Consider the following 26,623-nt stretch of genomic DNA (forward strand, 5'->3'; position numbering starts at 1 on the left):
TGTGGTGAAGTCACATGATACAACACAGGTAAGCACTGCCAGGGACCCTGGCTTCACAAAGCACATTCAGAAACCTTTTACAGTTGCCAAGTGTTTCACAACGCCTGTCTTTGGTTATGTACAGACCAGTACGGACTTGTGACCCACAGTATAGGAAGCTGTGTGCTTGATAATATCAAAAAACAGAGACAATAGGGGGCGGGGGGAGTAAAAGAAAAATTAAAGTACTAACAGGAAAGGGCTATGCTTCTGAAATCTCATCAGAATCAGAGGCAACCTTCTGCTGTCCAGACGGGTAAGGACCAGTCCACGGGGACTGCACTGGGAACAAAGGTTTCTCAAGGACCTTGGTAATTGGGTGAGATTGATAACTACAACAGAAGCCACGACATTAATAATAAAGGGATCAGTGACACAAACAAATATATTTACAAGTCACTGACTCAAGTTGAGGTCTGCGAAGACCCAGATGTATCACCGCTTTCAAATTTATTTATGGATCCATGTCCTAATATGATAAACAGTTGGCTTGTAAACTAAAGCTACTGAAAACTACCACATAGAACTCCGGCTGTTTTTCCTCGTATTCACTATGTGAGAGATGTCAGCAAGGCCACTGGTCCAGGACAACTCCTTACTCATCTGATGAATGGATGAGTGTGTCAAAGGATGAGCAGCCTACAGCTAACTCTCAATAAACAACAGCTCAGTCCCCTGTGGACAAACTTGGTGAGAACACCAAAGTTCTACCACAGGGCCAGCAATGTCCCTCTTTAAGGCCAATGTGACCACACTGTGCAGGCAAGTGCTGTCCAAGGCTCATGAAGGGAAATTGAACCCCTAGACTTTCAGATAAGCCATTCCACAATGAGCTCCGAAAGGAAAAGGCAGAGGAGTAGGAGCCTCTGAGACCTCATCGCCACTCACCCTGCCTGAAAGCCCCAAAGAGCATAGAAAGACCTTCTTTCCATCTTCCCTTTCTCCTTCCCTCCCTCCCTTCCTGTCTTAGCTGTGGTCACTATTACTGTGATGAAACACTGTGACCAAAAGCAAATTTCCTTCATGACAATCTCAAATTTGGCTCAGAGATTGTTTGTCCTGCTGGCAGCTAATCAGTAAATCTTTTAATTATAATTCGATTGAGTTTATGGTCTTTTCCCAGGGATCACAAACTCCATAACACCTAGACATCCTATACCTCCCCTGATCACTTGGGCAGGAGTGACACACACCCCCGCCCCCCCCCCCCCAGTGGACTTAGCCCTCCTACACCAACAATTAACCAAGAAAATGCCTCAAAGACTTGACTACAGAGCAATCTGATGAAGGCATTTTCTCAGTTGAGATTTCCCTCTACCCAGATGGCCCTAGTTTACATCAAGTTTACAAAAAAAAAACTAACCATCACAGCAACCATGACACAGATACTCCATCCTCCTCCAGACAGGCTCTATCCTCCTGCTCTAACCAGCACTCCCCCCCCCCCACCCCCCCCACCCCCCCCCACCCCCGTATTCCTTCAGGTCATTCTCTTGGGATCCCATAGGATTCTACAGCACCCACTCTCGTCCCTCGACATCATCGGTGAAGACACTGCGGCTGTTTCTTCCCTGTATTCACAAATTGTGTAACTCAAACAGGAGCTGTGCCGTTGCTAATAGTAACAGCAGTAACCCTGTGGACTCTCAACTCAATGGATATGTATTCAGCATGGATCAGACATTGCTAGAAGCTCTATGCACCTATTACCTTACCTAATCTTCATTCACCCTATGAAGCCAGCAGTCTCTTCATACATTTTACAAACTCTTTTTTTTTTTTTTTCGAGACAGGGTTTCTCTGTGTAGTTTTGGTGCCAGTCCTGGATCTCACTATAGACCAGGCTGGCCTTGAACTCACAGAGATCTGCCTGGCTCTGCCTCTTGAGTGCTGGGAATAAAGGCGTGCGCCGCCACCGCCGCCGCCGCCACCGCCGCCGCCGCCACCACCACCACCTGGCTCATTTTACAAACTCTTCACTTCAGAAATCACCCTTCTTAGGATGTGGCCTACAGGCTCTGCTCCTGAAAATATAAGATGCTATATATTCAAAGATATTTATCATAGTGTCACTTCTAATATACAAATGTTGGAAATAACTAGTCAGGAGCAATGCTGTAGGCCTGGAGTCCTAGCTACTCCAGAGACTCAGCTAGGGAGTGTTTGAGCCCAAGAGTTCAAGGTCAGCCTGGGCTACAGACTTAGACATTGTCTCAAAAGAAGAAAGAAAAAAGTTACATAGACAAACGGTAACGAGTGCCTTCCCTTGGGTACGCATGCATGCGTGCATAGAAATGCAAGGGTGTGTGGAAGTTATGCTATGTGTGGAATTTATAGCTAGGGTGAGTTCTGCTGTGCACCCCAAAACAAAATGCTGGGGCTTCAGTTTTCTTTCTTTCTTTCTTTCTTTTTTTTCAAGACAGGGGTTTCTCTGTCTTTTTCCAGGTTTGCCTGTCCTGGAACTCGCTCTGTAGGCCAGACTTGGTTGAATGCAAGGATCTGCCTGGGCAGAGCCTCCTGGGCTTCAGTTTTCAGACTCTGTTAGTGTCTGTGACTGCTGCCCTCCGACCAGCAGAGGGCACCATCCTCCCATCCCAACTTTTCAGTCTCGCAGAAGCGCTCGTCCAGAAGTTCCGCCCCCGGCGGAAGTCGTGCAGCTGGGCATCCCGGAAGTTAGCCGTATCTGCAGGCATGGGTGCTGCGGGCCGAGGTGGAGTGCACCGGCGCATGGCTCGCCCGAAGCGTAACGGCGGCTGCCGTGGTCCGGGCGGCGGGGAGGGGGCCCTGAAGCGGCTGCGGCTGGCCGTGGAGGACTTCGTGCGAGCTACCTCCGAGGGCGAGACCCTCGAAGGCCGCGAGGGCCAAGGCGCTGTGGCGCGCTCCCGGCCCAGCGGGCGAAAGAGCCGCAAGGAGCTTCGTAAGGAGAAGCGACACCTGAGGAAAGCGCGGCGCCTGCAGAGGACGGTGGGCTCCGGGTCCGGGGACCAAGAGGCTAGTGTCGGCCTTACCGGAGGCCGGGAGGCTCCGCCGCCCTCCGAGACGCGACCGACCCCTGCCTCGGCCACAGCGAACCCCGCCAAGGCCAAGGCTTCCTCCGCTAACATTAAGGCCACGGCGACCCAGGCTAAGGCTAAGACTTCCTCTTCCAAGGCCACGGCGATCTCAACTAAGGCCAAGGCTCAAAGTGCCCCTGGAAAACCCGGGCCCGCCACCGCCACCGCCGCCGCCGCCGCCCGGAAACGGGCTCTTCTAGCGGCCAACGAGGAGGAGGACCGAGAGATCCGAAAGCTGGAGCGGTGCCTCGGCCTGAACAAGCGCAAGAAGAAGGGCGACGGCAGCTCGGTGCCGCTCAGCTTCGCGCGCGACGGGCTGGATTACATTCTGGGGGCCCTGGAATGCGGGAGAGGCGGCGGCCTGTACGAAAGCAGCGAGGAGGAGGAGGAGGAGGAAGAAAAGGTGGAGGCTGGACAGACACTCTTGGAGAGTGACCTGGAGAACAGTTCCGAGGAAAGTGAGGAGGACTCAGACTCGCAAGCGGATCAGGAGGATGTAAACTCGCAAAGGGAGAAAGAAGCAGAAGTTGAGACGCTAGAAAGTAAAGGGAGTAAGAGAGTCCGTTTTGCAGAGGCCGTAGAAAAGAGCGAAAGTTCTTCGGAAGATGACACAGAACATCAGGTATGACACCAACAACCTGTAGGCCCTCTGGGCTGTCATTCCAAACGGGGTGAGGGAGGGGCAGGGTACCGAACAGTATTGGCGGTGACACACAGTGGCAGCCACGGCCTGCTGAAGGGAAGGCCGACCCAGGCCATTGCAGGCATGTAGAACTTCACTTTGTCAAACAACCGTGGCCTGTAATGATAGCTGCTCCAAATCCTCATGAGGTTAGTATTTAGAGTAAATAATGTGGAAAAATACTAAATGTGTCCACTCTAAATTTTTTGCAATTTTATTCCTATCTTCAAGGAAAGTAACTGTGTTGAAAGTGGTGAAAAATACATCCCACCTCGGTTGAGGGGCGAGGAGACAGTGAATGCCCACAAGAAAGAAGAGCTGGAAAGGCTGAAGAAGCACGTTAAAGGCCTAATTAACAGGTAACCTGACAGAATTATTATTTATCTATAGAAACCATCTAAACAGCAAACGATGGGGCTAGGACTAGACAGTGTTTTGGATCCTTGTTCTTGGTGTGAGATAACTGGACCTAATCTTGAAGCGGTAGGATGCTCAGCTTTTGATATTGCCTTTTCCATGTTTGAAGACCTCCCACCGGTTGTTCTTAGAAGCAGGAAGGAACAGGGAGGGCAGGGTTCTGTGTTATCCCAGGAATGACCCAGATGAAGTCACCCCTCCCTGCAAAAGTGAATTCATCTGGTGATGAACAGGGTCTTAGCTAACGTTTTTTTGTTTTTTTTATTCTTCATTTTAAGAATAAAACATCAGAAGGTTCATTGGAAGCCACGTGGGTGGGAATTTGTCACCTTTCCCTGTTGGCTGTCTAGATTTAACAGATGAATCGGAGTCGCTTGTCAAAGCCCTTCTCCACTTCTTCATGTCCCTCACTCAGCCTCATTCAGGTCTCTCTTCCAAGCCCTCTAAAGATAACCACTGTCCTGGCCTCTAGCACCTCATCTAAGTTTGTCACATTTCAAATATATATTGTCCTTTGTTGCTCAACATGTTATTATAGATCACTGGGAGTTGCAAAGACAGTGTAGGGAGGTCCTTAGAGGAATCACTCCCAGCCTCTACTACAGTTAGAGAGAGAGAGAGAACTGGGGGTGTGACTAAGTCGGTAGAGTCCTCATCTAACATGCACAAAGCCTGAAGCCCTAGCTCGCCAAACCACATAAACCAAGCATGATGGTACATGCCTGTAATGCTGTAATCCCAGGACTCTGGAGGTACATGGAGGAGGATCAGAAGTTCAAGATCACCCTTGGATATGTAGGAAGTTTGAGACCAGTTTTGGACACATGAGACCCTGTCTCAAATGAAACTGACACACAGCTTCACAGTTTTTTCAGGTCTCATCCTTTTTACAAGAGAGAGGTTGAGACTGATTCTGTGCGGTTTTGTCAAATTAAGATTTGGGTGACTGCCACCAATATCAAGATGCATGGCTGTTCTATCACAAAAGACTCTCGTGCCAGCCTTTGTCACACCTCCTCTTCCCTCCTCTGTGCTTTTTCTTTTTCATTAAAACTCATGCTGTTTCCATAATATCCTGTAATTCCACCATTACCTGTGTTTTGACAGCAGGTTCAGTATTAAGCACAGATACACAGTGTATACAGGAAATATACACAAAACAGAATGTATCAGTAACACTTTGCTCATACTCCACTGCAGGTTGAGTGAGCCAAACATGGCATCTATAAGTGGGCAGCTGGAGGAGCTGTACATGGCCCACAGCAGGAAGCACATGACCGACACCCTGACCTCTGCCCTCATGGATGCCTGTGTCACTGCCTCAGCTATGCCCAGCAGACTGATGATGGAGCATGTCCTCTTAGTCAGCATCCTTCACCACACGGTTGGAATAGAGGTACCCTGTGCCCTTTCTCCATATACTGACTGTGTTGTGTGGAATAGTATTCTAACATGGAATCGGTGAGTTTGAGAAGTTAAGGCATTGGGAAGCTCAGGGCAGAGGAGAGAGGGCCTAACTACCTCAGAAGCCCTGCTGTGCAAGATCTACATTGGCTGTCTCAGGAATTGTGCTTCTGTAGTGTGTCCCCCACCCCAAGGGCTATGCTTATTTTCATGTGTGAATGCCTGAGTCCATTTTCTTGCCATTACAAAGTGTAATGGACGCCCTGGACAGCTTTCCTGGTGCCCCATAATCACAGTAATTGACGCTATTCTATGGCTGTTGTGGTGCCTCCCCCATCCTGTACCACACTGGGACAGTTTAGCAGACTTAATCAAAGTGATTTGAGTGCAGACAGCATTTCAGTGAGTTATTTTAAAAGTCGTAGATATGACCACCACAGAACATCAGGAATTTACTTGATTTGAAAACCTGAAATTATTGGTCCTACTTCCCATTTAAACCTTTGCTAATAGCATGAAGGACAATGAGATGACTTGTTCAAGGGGAAGTCGTTAGAGTACTTTAGCTAATGGCATCCACTAAGGCTTGTGCCAGATGTGCTGCGTTCTCAGGATGCCGGTTCCCATTAAACTGCACTGAGGAAAACCTCCCAGGAACTCATGGAAGAAAAAGAATATTAAAGCTGTTCTCAGCTACTGTGTTCCTTTTCTCAATCACTTAACATTCAGGCCTTTGCAGATTTATGCTAAAATTCACATACCAGAATCAGTGTTGGCAACGTGAGTTTTTTTTTTTTCCTATCTCTAAGTTATACTAGTATGTTTAATTTTAGAAATATTGATAGAATTTAAATTTTAGCCTGTTACATGATTGCACCTATTTGTGTGCTGGAAATAAACTTGAATTGGTGTCTCAGTGTTTCTTGCTCTCGGAAGCATCCTGACTGTTAACATTTTACATGAGATGAGATGGTGGTGCTACTAGGAGGGGTGTGCTTAGGTTTCTCTGTAGCTGCAGAGCTGCTCTCCAGGTCCCACCAAGTCCCACCAGTCCCGGAGCCCACTTATAAAATAATCACTCAGACGCTTATATTACTTACAAACTGAATGGCCGTGGCAGGCTTCTTGCTAACTGTTCTTATATCTTAGATTAACCCATTTCTATAAATCTACCTTGCCACGTGGCTCGTGGCTTACTGGCATCTTTACATGCTGCTTGTCCTGGCGGTGGCTGGCAGTGTCTCGCCCTCCTTCCTGTTCCCCCAATTCTCCTCTCTCCTTGTCCCGCCTATATTTCTTGCCTGGTCACTGGCCAATCAGTGTTTTATTTATGTAGAGTGATATCCACAGCATTTCTCTCCAGGGAATCAAGCCTCAGGCCTTTAGTTTGGGCCTCCAGAAATCAGTATTGCCAGTCTTTCTAGCTTCATGGTTTTGCAGTCTAGCAAACCTGTGTGTACTTGCCCATTACACTCTGGGCTGAAAGTGGATCATCTGCCCTTGTACGTCTACATGTCTTACCTGATGTGAATTTTAGCATAAATATGCACAGGTCCAACTGACATTAAAACAGATTTTGACTAGCAGACCACAGCCTGCTCGTTCACCCCTACCTAGTTCCTGGAGATCCAGACCAAATGCTGGGACTCACAGCCAGTGATGCCTACCCTGCCAGTCTGTCCTCAGTCACTCTCACAAGTAGCCCCTTCTTTCCCGTCTGTCACAGCTGCCTTACTCATCTCCCAGCTGGGTATCCTGCAGGAGTGACCGCCATTTCTACCTTCAGTTTTCACTGCCTTCGTTCAGATCCACCACAGGTTGATCTGGCCTCTTCTTCCCCAGCATACACTTAGGAATTGTAAATCGAATGTTCCAGAACAGCAAAAGGACACACCATAGTGACCTTGCCCAGCTTCATCAGGCATCTGCGTGTTCTTGGCCCACTGCTGTCCCCTAACTGTCACCTTTACATGGATTCTGACATCAAACTCAGGGCATCAGGTGGGAAGCAAGCTCCTTTATGCGGAGCCATCTTGCCATCAGTTTTTTTAAAGAAATTTTTTTTAACATTTATTTATTTATTTATTATGTATATAGTGTTCTGCCCACACGTGTCCTTGCAGGCCAGAAGAGGGCACCAGATCTCATTACAGGTAGTTGTGTGCCACCATGTGGTGCTGGGAATTGAACCCAGGTCCTCTGGAAGAGAGGTCAGTGCTCTTAACCACTGAGCTATCTCTCCAGCCAGCCCTAAAGAAGTTTTTCTAGGGAGCCACAATGACATCTGGCTAAAACCCACTTTGTTGTTGATTCTAGAGAAACGAGAGCATTTTTACAGAAAAGGTTTGTATGCTGAGGCAGGCACTCAGTACTGTGTTGATTATTAGAATCTCCTCATCAGTATGTGAAGCCTCAGTTACTGGAGTCTGCATTCTTAGTTACCAGCTCCCTGCTGGAGCTCTTACCTCACCTGCACTCATGTTGTGCTTTACAGATGTTTGTGCAGTTTGACAGGCAGGTCCCAGGATGACATGATGACATTTCTTCATCTCCTTCAGGTTGGTGCTTGCTTCCTTGAGGCTGTGGTGAAGAAGTTTGATGATGTCTATAAAGATGGAGGTGAGGGGAAAGAACTGGACAACCTGTTTGCCATGATTGCCCATTTGTACAACTTCCACGTGGTACAGTCTCTCCTCATCTTTGACATTTTGAAGAAGCTTGTTGGAACTTTTACGGAAAAAGACATTGAGCTGATCCTGCTGATGCTGAAAAATGTGGGCTTTGCATTGAGAAAAGATGATGCTTTGTCACTTAAGGAGCTGATCACAGAAGCCCAGGCCAAGGCCAGTGGGGCAGGCAGCAAGTTTCAGGACCAGAACAGGGTAGGAGTGCCACTCGCCCTGCTGAGTACCCGTGAAACACATAGAGTGACAGCGTCAACGAGTATCTGGCTGAACGCTCGTTCGCTCCCTAATGCTCTTTGTTCTCTTTTGCCTTTCCTAGCACTGTGCCTTTGTCTTTAGTCTGCAAACTGACCTTGGTTTTGAGGGGTTTGTTTTTGTTTCCTTGCATTTTTGAGATGAAGTCTCACTATGTAGCCCAGGCTGGCCTCAGGCTCATGATCCTCCTCTGAGTGCTGGAGTTACAGGTGTGTACCACCATAAGATGCTAGAACTTTGTTTCTTCATTAAGAACGCATACATATTTCATTATTATAACTGATTTGTTTGCCCAGCACTGCGTCTGCGCAGCAGAGACTTAGTCTTGCCAGCCAGTTTCCTCTATAAAATGGGCTCACAGCTCCCACTCCATCTGAGGGCTTAGGACAGTACCCGAGAAACCCCCAGGGAGGAAGGAGAATGTGACCTGTCGAAGAGCACCAGTGTGGGAACCTGGGGGGTTTGACAGGAGAGGAGAGGGCCCAAGGAGCCAGGTTTTTTTTTTCTTGGGTGGAGGAAGATCTGAGCAGATAGTTATTGACAGATGGTCTTCTTTGGGGGCCACTTTGACCCCATTGTAGAAAAGATGGGAGGTGGCCAGAGCAGGGGAAAGGACTTCAGGAATCTCGAAACAACAGTAGCATGTGTGAGTGTGGTGGCAGTGGATGTAGCCTTGGGAGTCAGAAGTAAGTGACTTGGAGGAGCAGGAACATGGGATGGGAATTTGGGGTCATCCTGCAGGATATACAGGAAGAGATCTGAGGCTGGAAGAGAAGATTATTCCCTTCTGGATATTCAACTTGGCATCTAGATAAGTCTTGAAGAAGGATTTGCCAGAAAGGATTCTGGGTCACCCTCATACTAGGGCTGGGGTTGTGGGAGTGGAGGAGAGAAGTCCTCTGGATAGTGAGCCACGTCTGTTTTAAAATACTCCGCTAACTGACATGTCAAAGGTATCACAGACCACCTCCAGGCTATCAGGGTTCTCCTCAGTGGGGACCATGTGCTTCAGCCAAGATATGTCTTGCCCATGGCATCCCCAGTAACTGTTAAATGATGAGTTCGGTTACTTCTTTAAGGTGCGGTTCATGTTGGAGACAATGCTGGCTCTGAAAAACAATGACATGCGTAAAATCCCTGGCTATGATCCAGAGCCTGTGGAGAGACTAAGGAAGTTACAGAGGACTCTGGTGAGTGACACCCTATTCTGGTTTGTCCTGAGCCGCCATGCCATCATGGACCCATTGTGACTGTGGTCACACTATGTGCAGCTCAAGTCTTAGAAACTATATGTCTGTAGTGAGACCGTGGAACCTCCATGCACAGGAATCATCAAGTTGGTCGGATACCCAGTATGAGTCCGCTGAGGTGCTAAGCTACGGCTGTTTGATAGGATCCTCTAATGATACTCAGAAGGCCAGACCCCACCTGGGACCAGGAAGCTCCTGCCATACAGTGTGAGATGGTTACCAAGGTCGTTCTTGTCTTTAGTCACATAGTCATTGTAGAGCCCAGGTCACACACATGTGGATAAGGAACCCATAGACCTCACAAACAGCACGAGAGTTGACGGCTCTTTCTGGCCTTTTTCCAAACAGGCTGTTTTGGTTGTCCATGATTCATTGCCATAATCCTACACCCACACTGCCATTTTCAAACAAAGCGTGACAGAAGTGCGAGCGTGAGCCAGTGGAAGCACTTCATGACACCTTTTCTTTTCATCAGGTACGCAGTGCTGGCTCAGGGTCTGAGACTCAGCTTCGAATCTCCTGGGATGGCATCCTAAATGCAGAGCAGACTGGTCGCTGGTGGATTGTGGGGTCTGCATGGAGTGGGACCCCAATGATTGACAGCAGTCATCAAACACTTGTACAGAAGCCACTTGCAGGAACGGTATGAAGACCCCAGTTGGCTGCCTGGTCTGCTGTGTCAGCCAGTCTGCTCTGCCTCCACCAGCTCCCGTTATTCCCGAGTGTTCTTGGAGTGTACCGCACAGGCCTGTCAGGAGGCCTCATCGAAGTAGCTCCCGTTATTCCCGAGTGTTCTTGGAGTGTACCGCACAGGCCTGTCAGGAGGCCTCATAGAAGTAGCTCCTATCAACATAGGATTCAGTCCGTTCCTCTGCTTCTTAAGAATTTTTAAAAGTTCCAAAACCTGCTGGGTGGTGGTGGCAGAGGCTGGTGGATCTCTGTGAGTTCGAGGACAGCCTGATCTATAGAGTGAGTTACAGGACAGCCAGGGCTACACAGTGAAACCCTGTTTCAAAAAACAAAAATGAACAAAAAAAGTTCAAAAACCCAATTCAAACAAAATCTAGAAATGGAGTGGAAAGAGAAAAAGGTGAAAATGAAACTCATTTGAGAGGAGCTGTTGTTAGAACTAAGGCACATGCTGTTCCAGGAGGTGTATGTTCCAGTCCCTACTGTGGATTCAAGTTGTGACTCCAATTTCCTTTTTGACTTTTTTCCTGGGGACTGTGGTCTCACTTACTAATTCTGGCTCCCAGGCACTGGCAGCTGCTTGTATCTGAACTTGATCTTTGATGCACAAATCTGACCCACAGAGCAGATCCACCTCCTGAGAAGGCTCCCACTGAGCTTTTCTCCCTGTAGGAGTTGCCCAAGAATACAGACATGGCATTTACATGCATACATGTACATATGGTTTACAGTCACATTGTGCTCAAATGTGTGTTACGCTTCAGAAATTCAACTTCAGAAACATGCTATGCTAAGGAACAGTGTCCTGCATCCGGATGATGGGAGGGTCTGGACACGTTCTCTTTCTTTTCAGGTTAGCTCCAAGATGCTGGAGCTTGCAAGGAAGCAGAGAATGAACACTGATGTCAGGAGGAACATATTCTGCACTATAATGACAAGTGAGGACTTCTTGGATGCTTTTGAAAAGCTGCTGAAGTAAGCCTTGCTGTGAACATTTGGTCTGTTATTCAATAGACGTAACGAAGCACGTTGATCTAGCCTTTAACTTCGGGGTGCTTTGAGCCACTTTCTCACTACTTTCCTCTCACCTGGGTTTCTGGGTCCCGTGTGAACCTCATAAGACACTGATCCCTTCTAGTATGCCCTTGGTAAGTAGCGTGTGTAGCATGAGGTGAGAGCTTGGCTGGCAGTGTTAGGTAACCAGCCACCTGATAGTCTGTCGGGGCTGTTGGTTGTCGGGATTGTTGTCTCTTTCTGACTTAATTAGTTGTGAATTTTACCAAGGGTCTCTAAACAATTGGATCTTAAATCCTTCCTTTATCTGCTTCAAACTTAGAAATAAGTGCAAGTCTGATGACTGGGTTTTCGAACTGGGCCTTGTTGATACGGAAACCTTGAGCTTGTTCATGTTTCTGAGACCTTACTGTTTGCTGAATGTTGGTAGCACTGAGTCTCCCTGTCAGTGTCTGTCTCTGAGGACTTTGTTAAAGGAAGATTATCCTGTCCAGTCAAAGAGTCAGGCTTGTCCATTGCTAGTCCGCTTTGTATCACTGTGACAGATGCCTGAGAAAATCAACCAGAAGGAGGGAGAGTTATTTGGACCTATAGTTTTAGTCCACAGTCACTTGGCCCTGTTGCTCTGGTAGTGGTGGGATAATACATCATTGCAGAAATGTGTGGTAGAAGAGACCTGCTTATTTCATGGAAGCTGGCAAGCAGAAAGAAGACCCAGCTTCCCTGTATCCCCTTGAAGGGCATGTCCCCAGTGACCTGACTTCCCTTCCACCAGGCCTCCTCAAGGTTCCTTCACCTCCAGTAGCACCATGGGCACATGACCTTTGAGAAATGTTCCAGTTCTGACTGATGTCCTTTATGCCAAAAAGGATTTCCTTCACCGTTCTTATGGCTTAGTTAGCATCAACTTGACACAGCCTAGAGTCACCTGAAAAGAATCTCAGTAGAGTAATTGTGCATATTAAGGGACTGTCTTAACTGATGCAAGACTCAACCACTGTGGGCAGCATCATCCCAAACAGGTGGTGCTGGGTCAAATAAGAACTAGCCTAGCATGAGTAAGCCAGAGGGTAAGCCAGTAAACAGCATTCCTCTGTGCTTCTTACCCTGACTTGTCTCGGTGATAGATTGTGACCTAAAAGTGTCAGCCAGATAAACACTTTCCTCCTCAAGTCCCTATTCATCACAGTATTTTTATCAGAAAACACAAGGAAACTAGAACATCCTAGTTAATTTCAGTGTTTTCAAACCTTCAACATTGCTGGGCGTGGTGGTGCAACCCATCATCCTAGCACTTGCGAGGCTAAAGCTGGAGAATCTTACTTCCCGGGTTAGCTAGGATACAAAAGACAATGCATATCTGACTTAACAGTGACTCCCTGCCCGCCCCACTTTTATTCATGAAAATGATTAGCTAAGCCAGGATTGTAAGTCAACTGTGTGAGGCCCTTGACCCCAGCATTCCAGCATTGTAGTTTTTTTTTGTTTTTCATTTTTTTTTAATCATCGTCTGTTTTTGTAGCCATGTAACCCCATGGAAGGAAGGTGCAGTACAGCTGAAATGGAACTGGCCCTTAGGGGGGCCCACGTCCACCTTGAACGGCTACTGTTTGTGTTGGGTTTTGTTTGTTGCTGGGGAAGGTGTGAGGGTAACATGGCAGCAGAGTTGCTGTTTGTCTCCTAAGTCACAGAACATCTGCCTTTGTCTACAGCTACTGGATTCAGAGGAAAGTCAGCTGGGGCTAGGGACATGGCTCAGTGCTAGAGGGTTTGCTCAGCATGAACAAGGCTGTGGGTTCAACTCCTGATGCCCCCCAAAAGAAAAAAGATAATCAGTTGTTTTTAATCATCAAAAACTCAAAGGCTGTGTGTTCTTCCGCTGATGGGTAGACTGGCTGTGGGTCCTCTAGGTGCATGGGTTCCTTGTCAGTCAGCTCGCAGAAGACTAAGCAGCGAGGCCCACACCAGCACGGGTGCTTCTAAAATAGTCTTGCCCTGAACAAGGACCCAGACTTGAACAGCTATTTCCTGACTATTGACAAAGCAGAACTAGAGGCACACAAAACACATCTGTGGTGGCATATGTTTCAGGGAGAGTGCCCTGCTGCAGAGGAAGGAAGGGGGTGTAGGGGCTGTAGAACTTCCATGATTCCACTGTGGTGATTACTACCTGACCTTGTAGGCCTAGCCACACTCACAGGATTGTACACAGGAAAGAATGCATTTTGTTGTGAGTTTTACCTGGGGGAAGGGTGTTTTGGGGGTTTGAGACAGGTCTCCCTGTGTAGGTCAAGCTGGTATTGAGCTCACAAATCTTCCACCTCAGTTTCCTGAGTATTAGGTTATTGTTGCGCAGCACCACAGCTGTCACATTAAGTCATAAAAGTCAGAAAGTGTCAAGTGTGGTGGTGCATGCATACCTTTAATCCCAACACTCGGGAGGCCGAGGCAGGTGGATCTCTGAGTTCAAGGCCAACTTGGTCTACAGAGCAAGTCCCAGGACAGCCAGGGCTACACAGAGAAACCCTGTCTTGAAACAAAACAAAAAAAGTCAGAGAGTAAGTGTTTGGTGAGATGGTTCAGCATTTAAGAGCACCTGCTACTGCTCTTCCACAGACCCAGGTTTGATTACTAGCACCCACGTGGCAGGCAGCTCACAAACACTATCTGTACTCCAGTTGTAGGGCCTCAGATGCCTGCTTTTGGTCCCCATGGGCAGTAGACATACAGGTGATCCACAGACATGCATTGCAAGCAAAACACCCATACACATAAAAATAAAAATTTAAAAACATAATTTAAAAAATCAAAAAGTAAAGTCATTACCTTAACCACACCCAGCTTCATGGCATCACAGGAGAGTCCTCTGTTTTGTCTTCAAGAACCAGTCCTTGGCTTTGTAGCTCTACACTACAACTCTACAGCTTGGAGTTGTATTGTGCCTCACACATTTCGCTTATGTTATTAGGAAAACTGAGACCCATAGAAGCTAGGAACAAGACTGGGTTGTGGCCCAATATGTGACTGCACCACCATCTTTACCAACTCATTTTCCACTGGACCCCTCAGCCAGAGAGGGGCTGATTTTGCCATAAACATTGAAATCAGAATACATTCTTAGTCTGACTGTTTGTCTGCAGACTTGGGCTGAAGGACCAGCAGGAGAGAGAGATTGTTCACATCCTCATGGATTGCTGCCTGCAGGAAAAAACCTACAACCCTTTCTATGCTTTCCTGGCTAGCAAGTTCTGCAACTATGAAAGGAGATTCCAGGTAACTTAGAAGACCACCAGAACATCTGCCTGGCTCATTACAGGAGTTCCATGTCCCATCATGGATCTTGTCCATGCTAGGCAGCCAGGCCTTCCTGCATTGGAGAGAAGATGGAACTTACATCCCAGGGCAGCTTGTCTGTCACAGCTGGAAGGATTGTGGCCAGGCTGCCTGGACACCTCTGTAGTGTTTCAGGGCACTGGTCTCTAATAACTGGTTATGGCTACCAGCCTTTCTTTAAAGCCGTTGATGAGTAGGACAAAACCAAAACCAAAGGGACGTCTATGACGTTGTCAGGAAGGGACAGGGAAGTTGCTTAGTCCTGACTTGGGTTGTTGACGAGGACTAAGAAATAGAGTACCTTTAGTGTATGTTCTTCATGAATTGTTCCACTGGTTTGCCGCATTTTAACTTTTTTCTTCTTTACTCTTAACTAGATGACTTTCCAGTTCAGCATATGGGACAAATTTCGGGACTTAGAAAATTTGCCAGCCACCAAGTTCTCAAATCTGGTTCATCTGGTAGCACACTTGTTGAAGACAAAATCACTTCCACTTTCTATCCTAAAGGTTTGTATAATGCAAGGGATTAGTAAAATTCTTTTATTTGGTGTATTTAAAAAAATGTATTTTTTGAACTTCTGAAGTGTTTTTTGATTTTTTGAGACAGAGTTTCTCTGTGTAGCCCTGTCTGTCCTGAAACTCACTCTGTAGACGAGGCTGGCCTCAAACTCAGAGATCCTCCTGCCTCTGTCTCCCCAATGCTGGGATTAAAATAGGTGGGTGCCACCACCACCACCACCACCACCACCTCTAGCTATGAAAATGTTTTCATTATCATAGCCATCATAGAAAATATCCAATCAATACATAATGTAAATTTACTTAGAGAATTAGTGTCTGGTTACAGGGTTTGCATCGTTTTGCTTTACATTAGTTTGTGTGTATATGTATGAGCTTGAATGTGCTGAGGTCAGAAGGCAGCTTACAGAAATTGGTTCTCTCTTTCCACCACATGGGTTCTGAGAATCAACTCAGGTCATCGGGCTTGCCAGCAAGTGACTTTACCTGCTGAGCCATCTCTTCAGCCCAGGTTCTTTGATAGTCAAGTCCTAATTATACAATGCTGCACTGGTCACAGCTCCGCTGGGAGCATAAAGTGAAGTAGGCCTTTGTCTTTAGGGTTATTATTATTGCTGTGATAAACACAGTGACCAAAAGCAACTTGGGGAGGAAGGGGTTTATTAGTTCACTTACACGTCCAGATAACAGTCCACCACTGAGGGAAGTCAGGACAGGAACCTGGGGCCAGGAGATGATGCAGAGGTCCTGGAGGACCCACAATGGGTGGGTCCTCCTGAATCAATCTCTACAGCTCATTTTATGGAGACATTTTCTTCTTTTTTTTTTTTTTTTTTTTTTTTTGGTTTTTCAAGACAGGGTTTCTCTGTGTAGCTTTGCGCCTTTCCTGGAACTCACTTGGTAGCCCAGGCTGGCCTCGAACTCACAGAGATCCTCCTGGCTCTGCCTCCCGAGTGCTGGGATTAAAGGCGTGCGCCACCACCGCCCGGCTGGAGACATTTTCTTAACTGAGGCTCCCTCCTCTCAGATGACCCTGGCTTATGTCAGCTTGACATAAAACTAGCTAGGGCAGACTTTCCTCCTTTTAAATACATAGTTATGGATCTTCACTGCAAAATACCGTAAGGCTGTAAGTTCCCCAACTAAAGCGCCGGTACAGAAGACAGTGAAGCCTAGCACAGGAGCTGGGATTCAAGGTGGGCTGCCAGTATCCTAAGAAATCCAGAAGGAAGTAAATAGCAGAGACAGGTCAGGGTGCTAAGTTCAGTGTCCTGTGGCATTGCTGGTCTGCAGGGCAGCCTCCTGTGTCCTGTGTGCATTTGTCCTTCCTGCCTTTCGTCCAAGTGTCTGCTGGCAATTCCTTGTGCCTGTGAGAAGTGAGCAGGAGCCAATTGTGGGTGATAGGGCTGTATTAGTCAGGGTTCTCTAGAGTAACAACATATGGAATAAATCTCTTGATATATATAGAAATGCTAATAAAATTGCTTTCCTGTGCCTGTATCTGTGAGAAGAGTGTGTGTGGGCATAGCTCAAGCCTCTCTAGGCAGAACCTTGTTACCATACCCTTGGTATGCTTTTTTTTTTTTTTTAAGAGTATGGGCAATTTTATTAGCATTTTACAGTCTGCGGTCTAGCTAATCCAACAATGGTTGGGTGTTAGTATAAAATCCAAGAATCTAATAGTCACTAAAAATCCATGAGATTGGATGCCCCAGCTGGTCTACAGTACATACTGGAATCCCTAAGAAGTAGGCTTCAATGCTAGTGAAGGAATGGACTTGCTAGCAAGGCAGGGCAAGCAGGCAAAGAGCAAAAGCTTCCTTCTTCCATGTCCTATATGGCTTCCAGCAGAAGGCGTGGCCCAGATTAAAGATGTGTCTTCCCATCTCAAGCTCTGGATTAGAAGTGGATCTTTCAATTTCAAATTAAGCAGAAAATCCCTCACAAGTAGGGTTTTAGTTCCAAAACTAAATTGACAACCAAGAATAGCCAGCACAGAGCTCTGGACACATCCCTGACCTGTTCCTAGTCTCTTGTCTGTGCCCTTGGCTCTTCTCAGGGTAGCCACTCTAATGCGTTCCTTGTTCCTAGGCATGCTTTTGTGCTATCCTGTGCCTGTATCTGTGCGCAGAGTGTGTGGGGGCATAGCTCAAGCCTCTCTAGGCAGAACCTTGTTACCATACCCTGTACTTGGGCAGCTTTTTTTTTTTTAAGAGTATGGGCAATTTTATTAGCATTTTAAAGAGGAAAAACTACTACAGACATGCTGTAAAACCTCAGCAGCTGCCTGGAAGAGAGGAGGAAAGTGACCATGCCATTTAAGCTGGCATGGAGGTCAGTCACAAAACAAAATACGCTTCTGTAGGATGGCATTGGATGCTTTAGAGAAAGAATAAAGAAGCCCAAAATTTTGGGAGGAAAAGCCCAAAGTGTTAAGAAACATGTTTGAAAGAGATGTAAAGCTCTATTTGAATTCAACTTGAGTTTGTGTTTTCTCCATGTTGATGTCTGTGGTTCTCTGTGTAGTGACTTCTGCTTGGAAGTCCATGGTGTACATATAGTATGCTTATCTTGCTGCTAAAATTGAGTGAGATGCTTTGTGCAGTTCTTGATGCTTTTCTGGGAAACACATACATGTATGTGTGCTAATTGGCCTCTCCTCTAACCTACACTCTCTGTGTAGAGTTGTCACTCAAGAATGGCTACTTCACAGGACAGGGGCAGTACCTGTTTGCCCTCACTAAGTAAACCTCAGGTCTGGAGTGTGTATCCCTGTAGCTATGATCGCCCTGTGGCTCTCAGCCTAGGAGCCAGCCCACCCTATCAGCAGTACTCTGTGCTTGCCAGCAGTTGCTGTTGCAGAGAGCAGGAAGGGTCCTGAGTCAGCAGGATGATGTTTTCCTGTCTCCTGACCCTTAGGTAGTTGAATTCAGTGAATTGGATAAACCCAGAGTCCACTTCCTCCGGAGAGTATTGACTGAGCTGTTGATGGAAACAGAAGAAGACGACCTGGGTTTAATTTTCTCAAGGTACGTGCCCAGTACTTCCTGATAAGACATGGGAAAAGAGCAGATTGTCATTTGAGCAAGCATGGAGGTTATTCCCATTTCACTGCTGTTAGTTTATAAAGCCAGGGTTGTGCCTAGTGCATGATTTTAGACCTAATTCTAAGCTCTAACATTTATGCACTGGATTGAAGAATTGCAAGACTTACCTAATAGAGAGCAGTGGTTTGTAACAGTACATGTGTTAAGCTGTTCTTTGGGTTTCTTTTCATTTTCTTCTTATGAGGCCTCTGTGCTAAGCTTATGCTTCTACCATTGAGCCTCATCCCTAGCCCTCAAGAAGATCTTAAGTGAAAGCTGGGCATCTTGGTTCATACCTGTAATCCCAGAATTTAAGAAGCTGAGGGAGAAGAATTGCTATAAGCTCAAGGCAACCTGGTGAATTTGAGGCCAGACTAGGATACAGAGTAAGGCCCTGTCTCAGAAAAAAAAAGAAAGAAAGAAAATTTTTATTTTGCTTTTTGGATTTTTTTGTTCATTTTATTTTGTTTTTGAGACAGGGTCCCACTATATACCCCTGACTGGCCTAGAGCTTGCTATGAAGACCAAACTGACCTCGATCTCACAGGTCCACACCTGCATCTGCCTCACCAGTGCTGGGATTAAAGACATGCACCACCACACCCAGTAAAAAGAGGTTCTTTGTGTGTGTGTGGTTTTTCTGTGTAGTTTTGGTGCCTGTCCTGGATCTATAGACCAGGCTGGCCTTGAACTCACAGAGCTCCACCTGGCTCTGCCTACCAAGTGCTGGCATTAAAGGCGTCCGCCACCACCACCCAGCCCAAAAGAGGTTCTTAACAAAGAATCCTACTTTAGAAGATACTGGGTACAACCAGTTATGGCAGTATGTGCCAGTAGTCCTAGCACGTCGGAGACTGAGGCAGGAGAGTTCCAAATTTGAAGCCACCCCAGGCTGCTTTGTCCTGAAAAAAGAAGAAGCCAGGTAAAGTGACACACCTATGGTCACAGCTTTTCTAGGGGCTGAGCAAAGGAGGATCCTTTGAGTTCGAGTCCAGCTTAGACAGCATAGCAAGGTTCTGCCTTAAAATCGATTTCCTTAAATAAGGGGCAGGGTGGGAGTGTCTCAATAGCAGAGCACTTGTCTGCCTTATACAAGACCTTGGGTCTTATCCCATCATCCGAAAAACCAATATCTAAAAGTAGATCGTGCCTTGCTGCTTGAGCTAGCAGCTCCTCTCTGACCTGTGTCTCCAACTCCCTTTCAGAGTTTCTGACAACCCGAAGCTGGGAATGTTGCAAGAAGGCCTGAAGCTCTTCATCAGCCACTTCTTACTGAAGCACACACAGACTCTCCAGAATGCTGAGGAAGCCAGTCTGCTGAGAGAGAGAGCAGGCCTTGCATCCAAGTCTCTACAGGGCAAAGCCATCCTGAAGATGTAGCCGAAAGATAGGGAGCATTTGACCAAGAGGTGTCACTTGTGAGTTCAAAGGCCTGTCCTGCCTCTCTAAGAGCAGGGGAGTTATGCCATGCTCTGTCATGGTTTAAATACTATAGTTTCAGGTTTTTTTTGAACCCAGGGTTGTACTGTGTATTTGAAATGTATATGTATGTATATAACAGATGAAAGGGAAAGGGGAGAGAAGATAGGGCATTAAGCTATGAGGAGAGGGGGAGATCATAAATTGATGGCTTTTTTATCTTCTGAAATATTGGTTAAAAGTTCAGAAACTGAGCCTAGCATGGTGGGCATGCCTCCAATCCCAGACTCGTCAAGCACAAGCAGGCAGATCTGTGAGTTTGAGGCCAGCCTGGTCTATATAAGAGGAGTTCCAGGACAGCCAGAGCAAATCTGATTCTTCCCATTCATTAATCCCACCTTGGGGGCTATTTGATAAGACTATTTCAGATAGATACTGGGTACTTGGTGAGAACAGAGAGAGAGATGAACATATGTGACTGTAAGTGATTATGGTGGGTAAGGAATTAGCATGGGCTCACTGCTCACAGGGGCACTACAGTCTGAGGAAGAAGGAATGGCCTTGGATGCATGCCTCTGTGGATGCATAAATACTCTTTATTTTTCAGCCTTAAAGTTTGCTTCTCTTCCAAATGCTGTAGACTTGACTAACCCTGACCTTCAGTTGTTGAAAAGCAACTAAACAGAAGTAGAAAGGTCCTAAATCAGAGCCCTCCTGCCAGCAGTGTCCCGTGTAGAGTGAACATTCCAGGAAGGTAGACCAGGGATGCTGCTCCTGTATGAGTCATCTCTTCTGTTTGAGTTTGAACAGCATGTCCCTGAAGTGGTGTGTTTGAGTTGACCATGTATAGTCAGGGGGTCTCTGCACGCCCCTGAGGATTGGGCCCTGAGGTGAGCCAGTAATGTCTGCTGCCGTTCTTGTTGCTATGACAAACACCTGGCAAGAACAGCGAGGGGAGGGGTTGCCTGGGGCTTGTACTGTGTAGGCACAGTCTGTCCTTGGAGGGTCATGCAGCAAGAGCTCAGGGCAGCAGGTCACATCACATCTGCGGTCAGGAAGCAGAGATGGACACAGGTGTTCAGCTCACTTTCTCCTTTTTATTAAGTCCAAGGTCCCGGGCAATGGGAAGGTGCCACCATGTTCAAGGTGGAGCTGCACCTAAATTAGCCCGATCAGGAAACTCCCTTTCAGCCCCTCCCAGAGCTTTGCCTCCTGGGGATTCTGGGTCCTAGCAAGTGGACAGTGTGTATAGAGTTGGGGGCTGAGAGTGAAGCTCCATGGGAGAACACTTGCTTGAGCCCTGGCTCACTCCTCAGCTTACACAGAAAAGAAAAGTCTATTTTCTAAATTTTATATATGTGTGTGGACAGGTGTGTGAGTTTTTTGGAGGCCAAAAAAGGATCCCTGGAGCTGGAGTCCCAGGTAGTTGTGAGCTGCCAGTGTGGGTCTTGGGAGTCAGACTCAGGTCCTCTTAGAATAGCAAGCACTCAGCCACTAAGCCAGATCTCCAGCCCCAAATATGACTTCTTTTTTATTGCTGGATTTTTTTGTTTTTTGAGACAGAGTATCTCCATGTAACCCTAGCTGTCCGGGGACTCAATATGTAGATTAGGCTAGCCTCTAACTCACAGCTGCCACCCCTTTCCCCGCCCCAAGTGATAGAATTAAAGTGTGTATCACCATACCAAGCCCCCAAGTATGTACTTTTTTTTTTTTTTTTTTTGGTTTTTCGAGACAGGGTTTCTCTGTGTAGCTTTGCGCCTTTCCTGGAACTCACTCGGTAGTCCAGGCTGGCCTCGAACTCACAGAGATCCGCCTGGCTCTGCCTCCCGAGTGCTGGGATTAAAGGCGTGCGCCACCACCGCCCGGCTCAAGTATGTACTTTTAAAAAGTGTTATACCTATATTTGAAAAGTACTGCAGGGTGCTAAGACAGTACTTTCTTTCTTGCTCTCTCTCTCTCTCTCTCTCTCTCTCTCTCTTTCTTTCTTTCTTTCTTTCTTTCTGTCTTTCCCTCTGTGTGGTGTGTGTGTGTGTGTGTGTGTGTGTGTGTAGTTTTCACAATAAAGGTTAAGAATTAATACATAAACTAGGTGTGGTGGCACACACCTTTAATCCCAGCACTTGGGATGCAAAGGCAGGGAGATCGCTGAGTTCAAAGCCAGCCTCGTCTACAGAGCGAGTTCCAGGATGCCAGGACTACATAAAGAAACCTTGTCTCAAACAACAAACATGTGTATAGAATCACTTTTTAAAATTGGAGAGTTTCATCTATAAAATAAAGATGTAAACTTTATTTAAAAATAAACCTTTTAAGCTATTTTCTTAGTACGTTACCACCACTGAGTTCTGAGATTGGCTTGAGTCCAACAGGAGAGAGATGGCTTCCGCCATCTCAGAAGCTGCTGATACAGGACTGTGTAAGATTCTTCATACCTGGTTTCCGCCATCTCAGAAGCTGCTGATACAGGACTCTGTAAGATTCTTCATACCTGGTTTCCGCCATCTCAGAAGCTGCTGATACAGGACTCTGTAAGATTCTTCATACCTGATTCATCATCAGACTCTTCCCTTCATCATGCGATTTTTCCTGGGTGGGGGGAAAAGGTTAGATTCAAGAGGGCCATGGTCATATCAAAATGGAGAAAACAGCTGCACATTACAGGGTTAGCCTTCTCGAATGGACAGTGTCTGAGATGATTTTTCCATTTCTTCTGTGTTTATTCTTATTCTGCCATAATAAACAGCACCCTTTCCTCCATTTGATATCACTATGGACTCCTAGATCCCCACTATTAACCTTAGTGTAAGGCGAAGAACTATGGCCTGTTTTATGTGTATAGTGTTTTGCTTAATGTATGTTGTAAGTTGCCATATGAGTGCTGTGAACCTGGGTCCTCTTGAAGTACTCTTACCTGCTTAGCCATCTCTCCATTTTATTTTAAACCACTTTGTATGATTGACATACAAACCGTTTCAGTGTGTACAATTTGATGAGTTTGGGGATAAGTATGCCCACATGAAACTGTCACCACCATCAGGGTCATGGACATATCCTCTGTTTTCCAAAGTCCACTCCCACCCCTTCATTATTACTGTGGCTTGGGTGTGGGTGGTCAAGTCACTTAGTGTCAGGTGTATTTAAGCACATGGCACAGCTGTTAGCTGTGGTCCCCGTGCATTAAAGTGCAATGCCAGAACTCCATTCTATAGCTGAGTGTTGGTACCCTTGAACATCACTGCCCCCAGCCCTTGACAAACACCGTCCTACTCTGTTTTGGGGTTTGTTTTAGAGTCCATGGAAAGGTGAGGTGTAGTGTCTGTGTCTGGCTTAGTTCACTCTGCAGGATGTAATCCATCTCATCCATGTGGAAACAGATGACAGGACTCTTCTCTGAGAAGACTAGGTGTGCGTGCAGACCATGTTCTCTATCCATTCACCCATCCGTGGACACTCAGGCTCTGGTGAGTGCTGTGTCTGGCACTCCGACCTCAGTTCCAGCAGTTGGCTTACTGCCCCCTATGGCATTTCTATTGTTAGTTTTTTGAGGAACTTCCCCACTGTTTTGCATAATGGCTGTACCAATTTTCATCCCATCCATACAGTACAAGGACTCCCTTTTATCCACACCCTTCTATCACTTCTTATGTTCTGTTTTAGCAGTAACCATACAGACCGGCGTGAGGCGATGCCTCAATATGGTTTTGATTTGCTTTCCCCTTGTAATTAGTGATAAGCAGCCTTTCCACATTCCTATTGGCCATTTTGTATCTACTTGGGAGAAAAACTTATTCGGATCCTTTGCCCAGGTTTGTTTTTTTATCAAGTTTTGGGGTTCTTTGTTTTTTCTGTTTAGTTGTATGAGTTCCTTATGTATTTTGCATATTAACCCCATGTAAGATACAGGATTTGCAAATGCCTTCACCCATCCTAAAAGCTGCCTTACTACATTTTATTATTTGATGTGTGCATGTGCCGCGGCACACATGTGGTGGTCAGAGGAAAACTCAGAAGAATCAGTTCCTCCCACCTTGTAGGTAGGTACTGAGGACTGGCCTCAGTCACCTTGGAATAAGCATCCTTACCCACTAAGCTATCTTGCCAGCCCCTGAAGGCTGCCTTGATATACTGTTGTTCCCTTGTGGAATTAGCTCCACGCTGTCCCACTCGTTTACTGTTTCATTTGCTGTCTTTGCTTGGGATTCATATCCAAAGTCATTTCCAAGACCAGAGTCACACAGCCTTTCCCCTGTGTTTTCCTCCAGACCCACAGTGTCAGGCTTACTTTAAGTCTGATCAATTGGGAGTGGGTTTTTATGTGTGTCTAAGTTTTGTCTTTCAGCATGTGGTTATCCAGTTTCCCCAGCACTGCTTATTGAAGACACAAAGATTTCCCCATTGTCTGTTCTTTGCACCCTGTGGAAGTCTTGTGCTACGACCCTTCTGCTCAGATGACTGCCACTGTGATGGACTGAGATCAGGAGGGTGAAACTCTGGCTTTGTTTTTCTCAAGGTCACTTGGTTCTTTGTGGTCTTCTGTGCTATAAATGAGTTCTTGGTTCTTGTTTTGTTTTTCCCTGTTTCTGTGGGAAGGAAACACCATTGGTAGAGATTGCATTGGGGATGGTAGGAATGTGGCACTTGAGACAGTTTAGGACATAGTCTTTTGTCTGATGTACGTGTGTCTACCCCATTCCCCTTCCATTATCATTATGTGGACTGACTTTCCATTCCTTCACCTCCCACTTCTGCCTGTATGTGTAACTGTAAAGTGAGTCCTTGGTGAGCAATAGTTGGATCTTGGGGAGGTGAGGAGGGTTGTTCCCATCTACCCACCTATGTCTTTTGATGGAGAAGTTAAGTTTTTTTATCTTATTGGGGCTAGGAATATGGATGGCATCTTGAGGGTTTTCTAGATAACAACTCACTTGCATGCATCGCAGGTTTCAGTTCCCAGAGCTATAAAAATAATGAAAAGTCGAGTTGATTTTGGCTGAGGAAGACTGCTGTTGTTTTACCAGTTGTCTTCTGCTGCAGGGTCCCTGGCTCTTTCTTCCTCTGTTGCTGTTTTTTGTTTTGTTTTGATTTTTTATGAGTTTTTTGTACTAGTATGCTTTGATTCCTTTCTCTTTACCTTTCTGTATCCATTATGGGTTTTTCCTTTGTAATTACCACGAGGCTTGTGTAAAGGTCTCGTAATTATAACAGTGTATTTTAAGCTGACAGCGACTTAATTGACTCACATACAGAAACGACACTATTGCTTCTCCACAGCATATACACCCCTTGTGTTTGGTTGTGTCACAATTCCCATCCCCCCCATGTATCCACTAACAATGAAGTTGTTAGTATTAATGTAGTTGTTAGTTAATGTAGTTGTAGTATTTTGAATACTTCTGTCTCTTTTATACTAGAGATAAAAATAATTTTAATACCCCCACTACAGTACACTCTTGTATTTTGGGTTTAAGGATGCCTATTAGCAATTTCTTCAAGGCAGGTCTAATAGTGATGAGGTACTGTGGTGATATACTGTGTACCCTAATAAACTTGCCTGAGGATCAGAGGACAGAACCAGCCACTAGATTAGACATAGAGGTCAGGCAGTGGTGGCGCACACCTTTAATCCCAGCACTTGAGATCTCATGCCTTTGCTTGGGAAGCACACATGCCTTTAATCCCAGGAAATAATATGATAGGGCAGAGAAAGGTATATAAGGCGAGAGGAAACAGGAACTTACTTTTAAGGCTGAGGATTTCGTAGAGGTAAGAACTAGTGGCTGGCTGTCTGCTTCTCTGATCTATCAGCTTTCACCCTGATGTCTGGCTCTGGGGTTTTTTTTATTAAAAGACCATCTAAGATTTGAACAACATCTGAAACTAGTTCTGTAGACCAGACTGGCCTTGAACTCAGAGATTCACCTGCCTCTGCCTCCAGAGTGCTAGATTGAAGGTGTGTGCCACCACTGCCTGACCTCTGTGTCTAATCTAGTGGCTGGCTCTGTCTCTGATCCTCAGGCAAGTTTATTAGGGTATACAGTATATCACCACAAGCTACCTCAGCTTTTGTTTTGGGAAGTCTTTACTTCCCCTTCATCTTTGAAGAACAGCCTTGCTGAAACAGTATGTTGAGTTGGCAGGGTGGGGTTATTTGGGATATTAATGTGACAGTTAGTTTTAATTGTCAAATTGCCACAATGGAGATTCACATAGGAAGAGACTGTCAATGAGGAATTGTCTAGATTGTCAGATTGGCCTGTGGCTGTGTCTATAGGGGATTGTCTTGATTACTCATTAATTGATGTGGAAGGACCCAGCCAACTATGGGTAGCATCTAGGGAAGTAGGCAAGAAATCCTAGATTATATAAGAGTAAAGAAAGCTAGCTGCATTCCAGGCATGGATGCATTCATTCTCTCTGCCCTTGACTGGATATGACGTGACTAGCTGCCTCAAGTTCCTGCCCTGACGCCCCTGCTGTGATGGACTATGACCTGGAATTGTTAGCTAAAATAAAGCCCTTGTCTTAGTCAGGGTTTCTGTTGCTGTGAAGAGACACCATGACCACAGCAACTCTTATAAAGAAAACATTTAATTGGGGTGGATTACAGTTTCAGAGGTTCAGTCCTTTATCATGACAGGGAGCATGGCAGCATGCAGGCAGACATGGTGCTGGAGAAGGAGCTGAGAGTCCTACATCTTGCAGGCAACGGGTAGTTACTGTGTCACTTGAGTGAAGCTTAAGCAAAAGACCTCACCGCCCACCTCCACAGTGAC

The 26,623-nt window shown here is 46.2% G+C and overlaps 1 protein-coding gene across 1 annotated transcript; it reads left to right on the forward strand.

Moving 5' to 3' along the window:
• The first annotated feature begins 2,689 nt into the window (after positions 1 to 2,689).
• Positions 2,690 to 21,555, forward strand: Nom1 (nucleolar protein with MIF4G domain 1). The gene is made up of 11 exons (XM_052720224.1): positions 2,690 to 3,714; positions 4,006 to 4,133; positions 5,392 to 5,587; positions 8,154 to 8,477; positions 9,614 to 9,724; positions 10,260 to 10,427; positions 11,328 to 11,449; positions 14,629 to 14,761; positions 15,199 to 15,330; positions 18,262 to 18,371; positions 19,634 to 21,555. Exons 1-11 carry the CDS (start codon positions 2,731 to 2,733, stop codon positions 19,806 to 19,808), a joined length of 2,583 nt encoding a protein of 860 aa, XP_052576184.1. The 5' UTR covers positions 2,690 to 2,730; the 3' UTR covers positions 19,809 to 21,555.
• Positions 21,556 to 26,623: the final 5,068 nt, after the last annotated feature.

The sequence above is a fragment of the Peromyscus californicus genome, unplaced genomic scaffold (assembly GCF_007827085.1).
Source record: "Peromyscus californicus insignis strain IS unplaced genomic scaffold, ASM782708v3 Scaffold_6__1_contigs__length_162567912, whole genome shotgun sequence".
In the NCBI taxonomy this organism is placed as follows: Eukaryota; Metazoa; Chordata; class Mammalia; order Rodentia; family Cricetidae; genus Peromyscus; species Peromyscus californicus.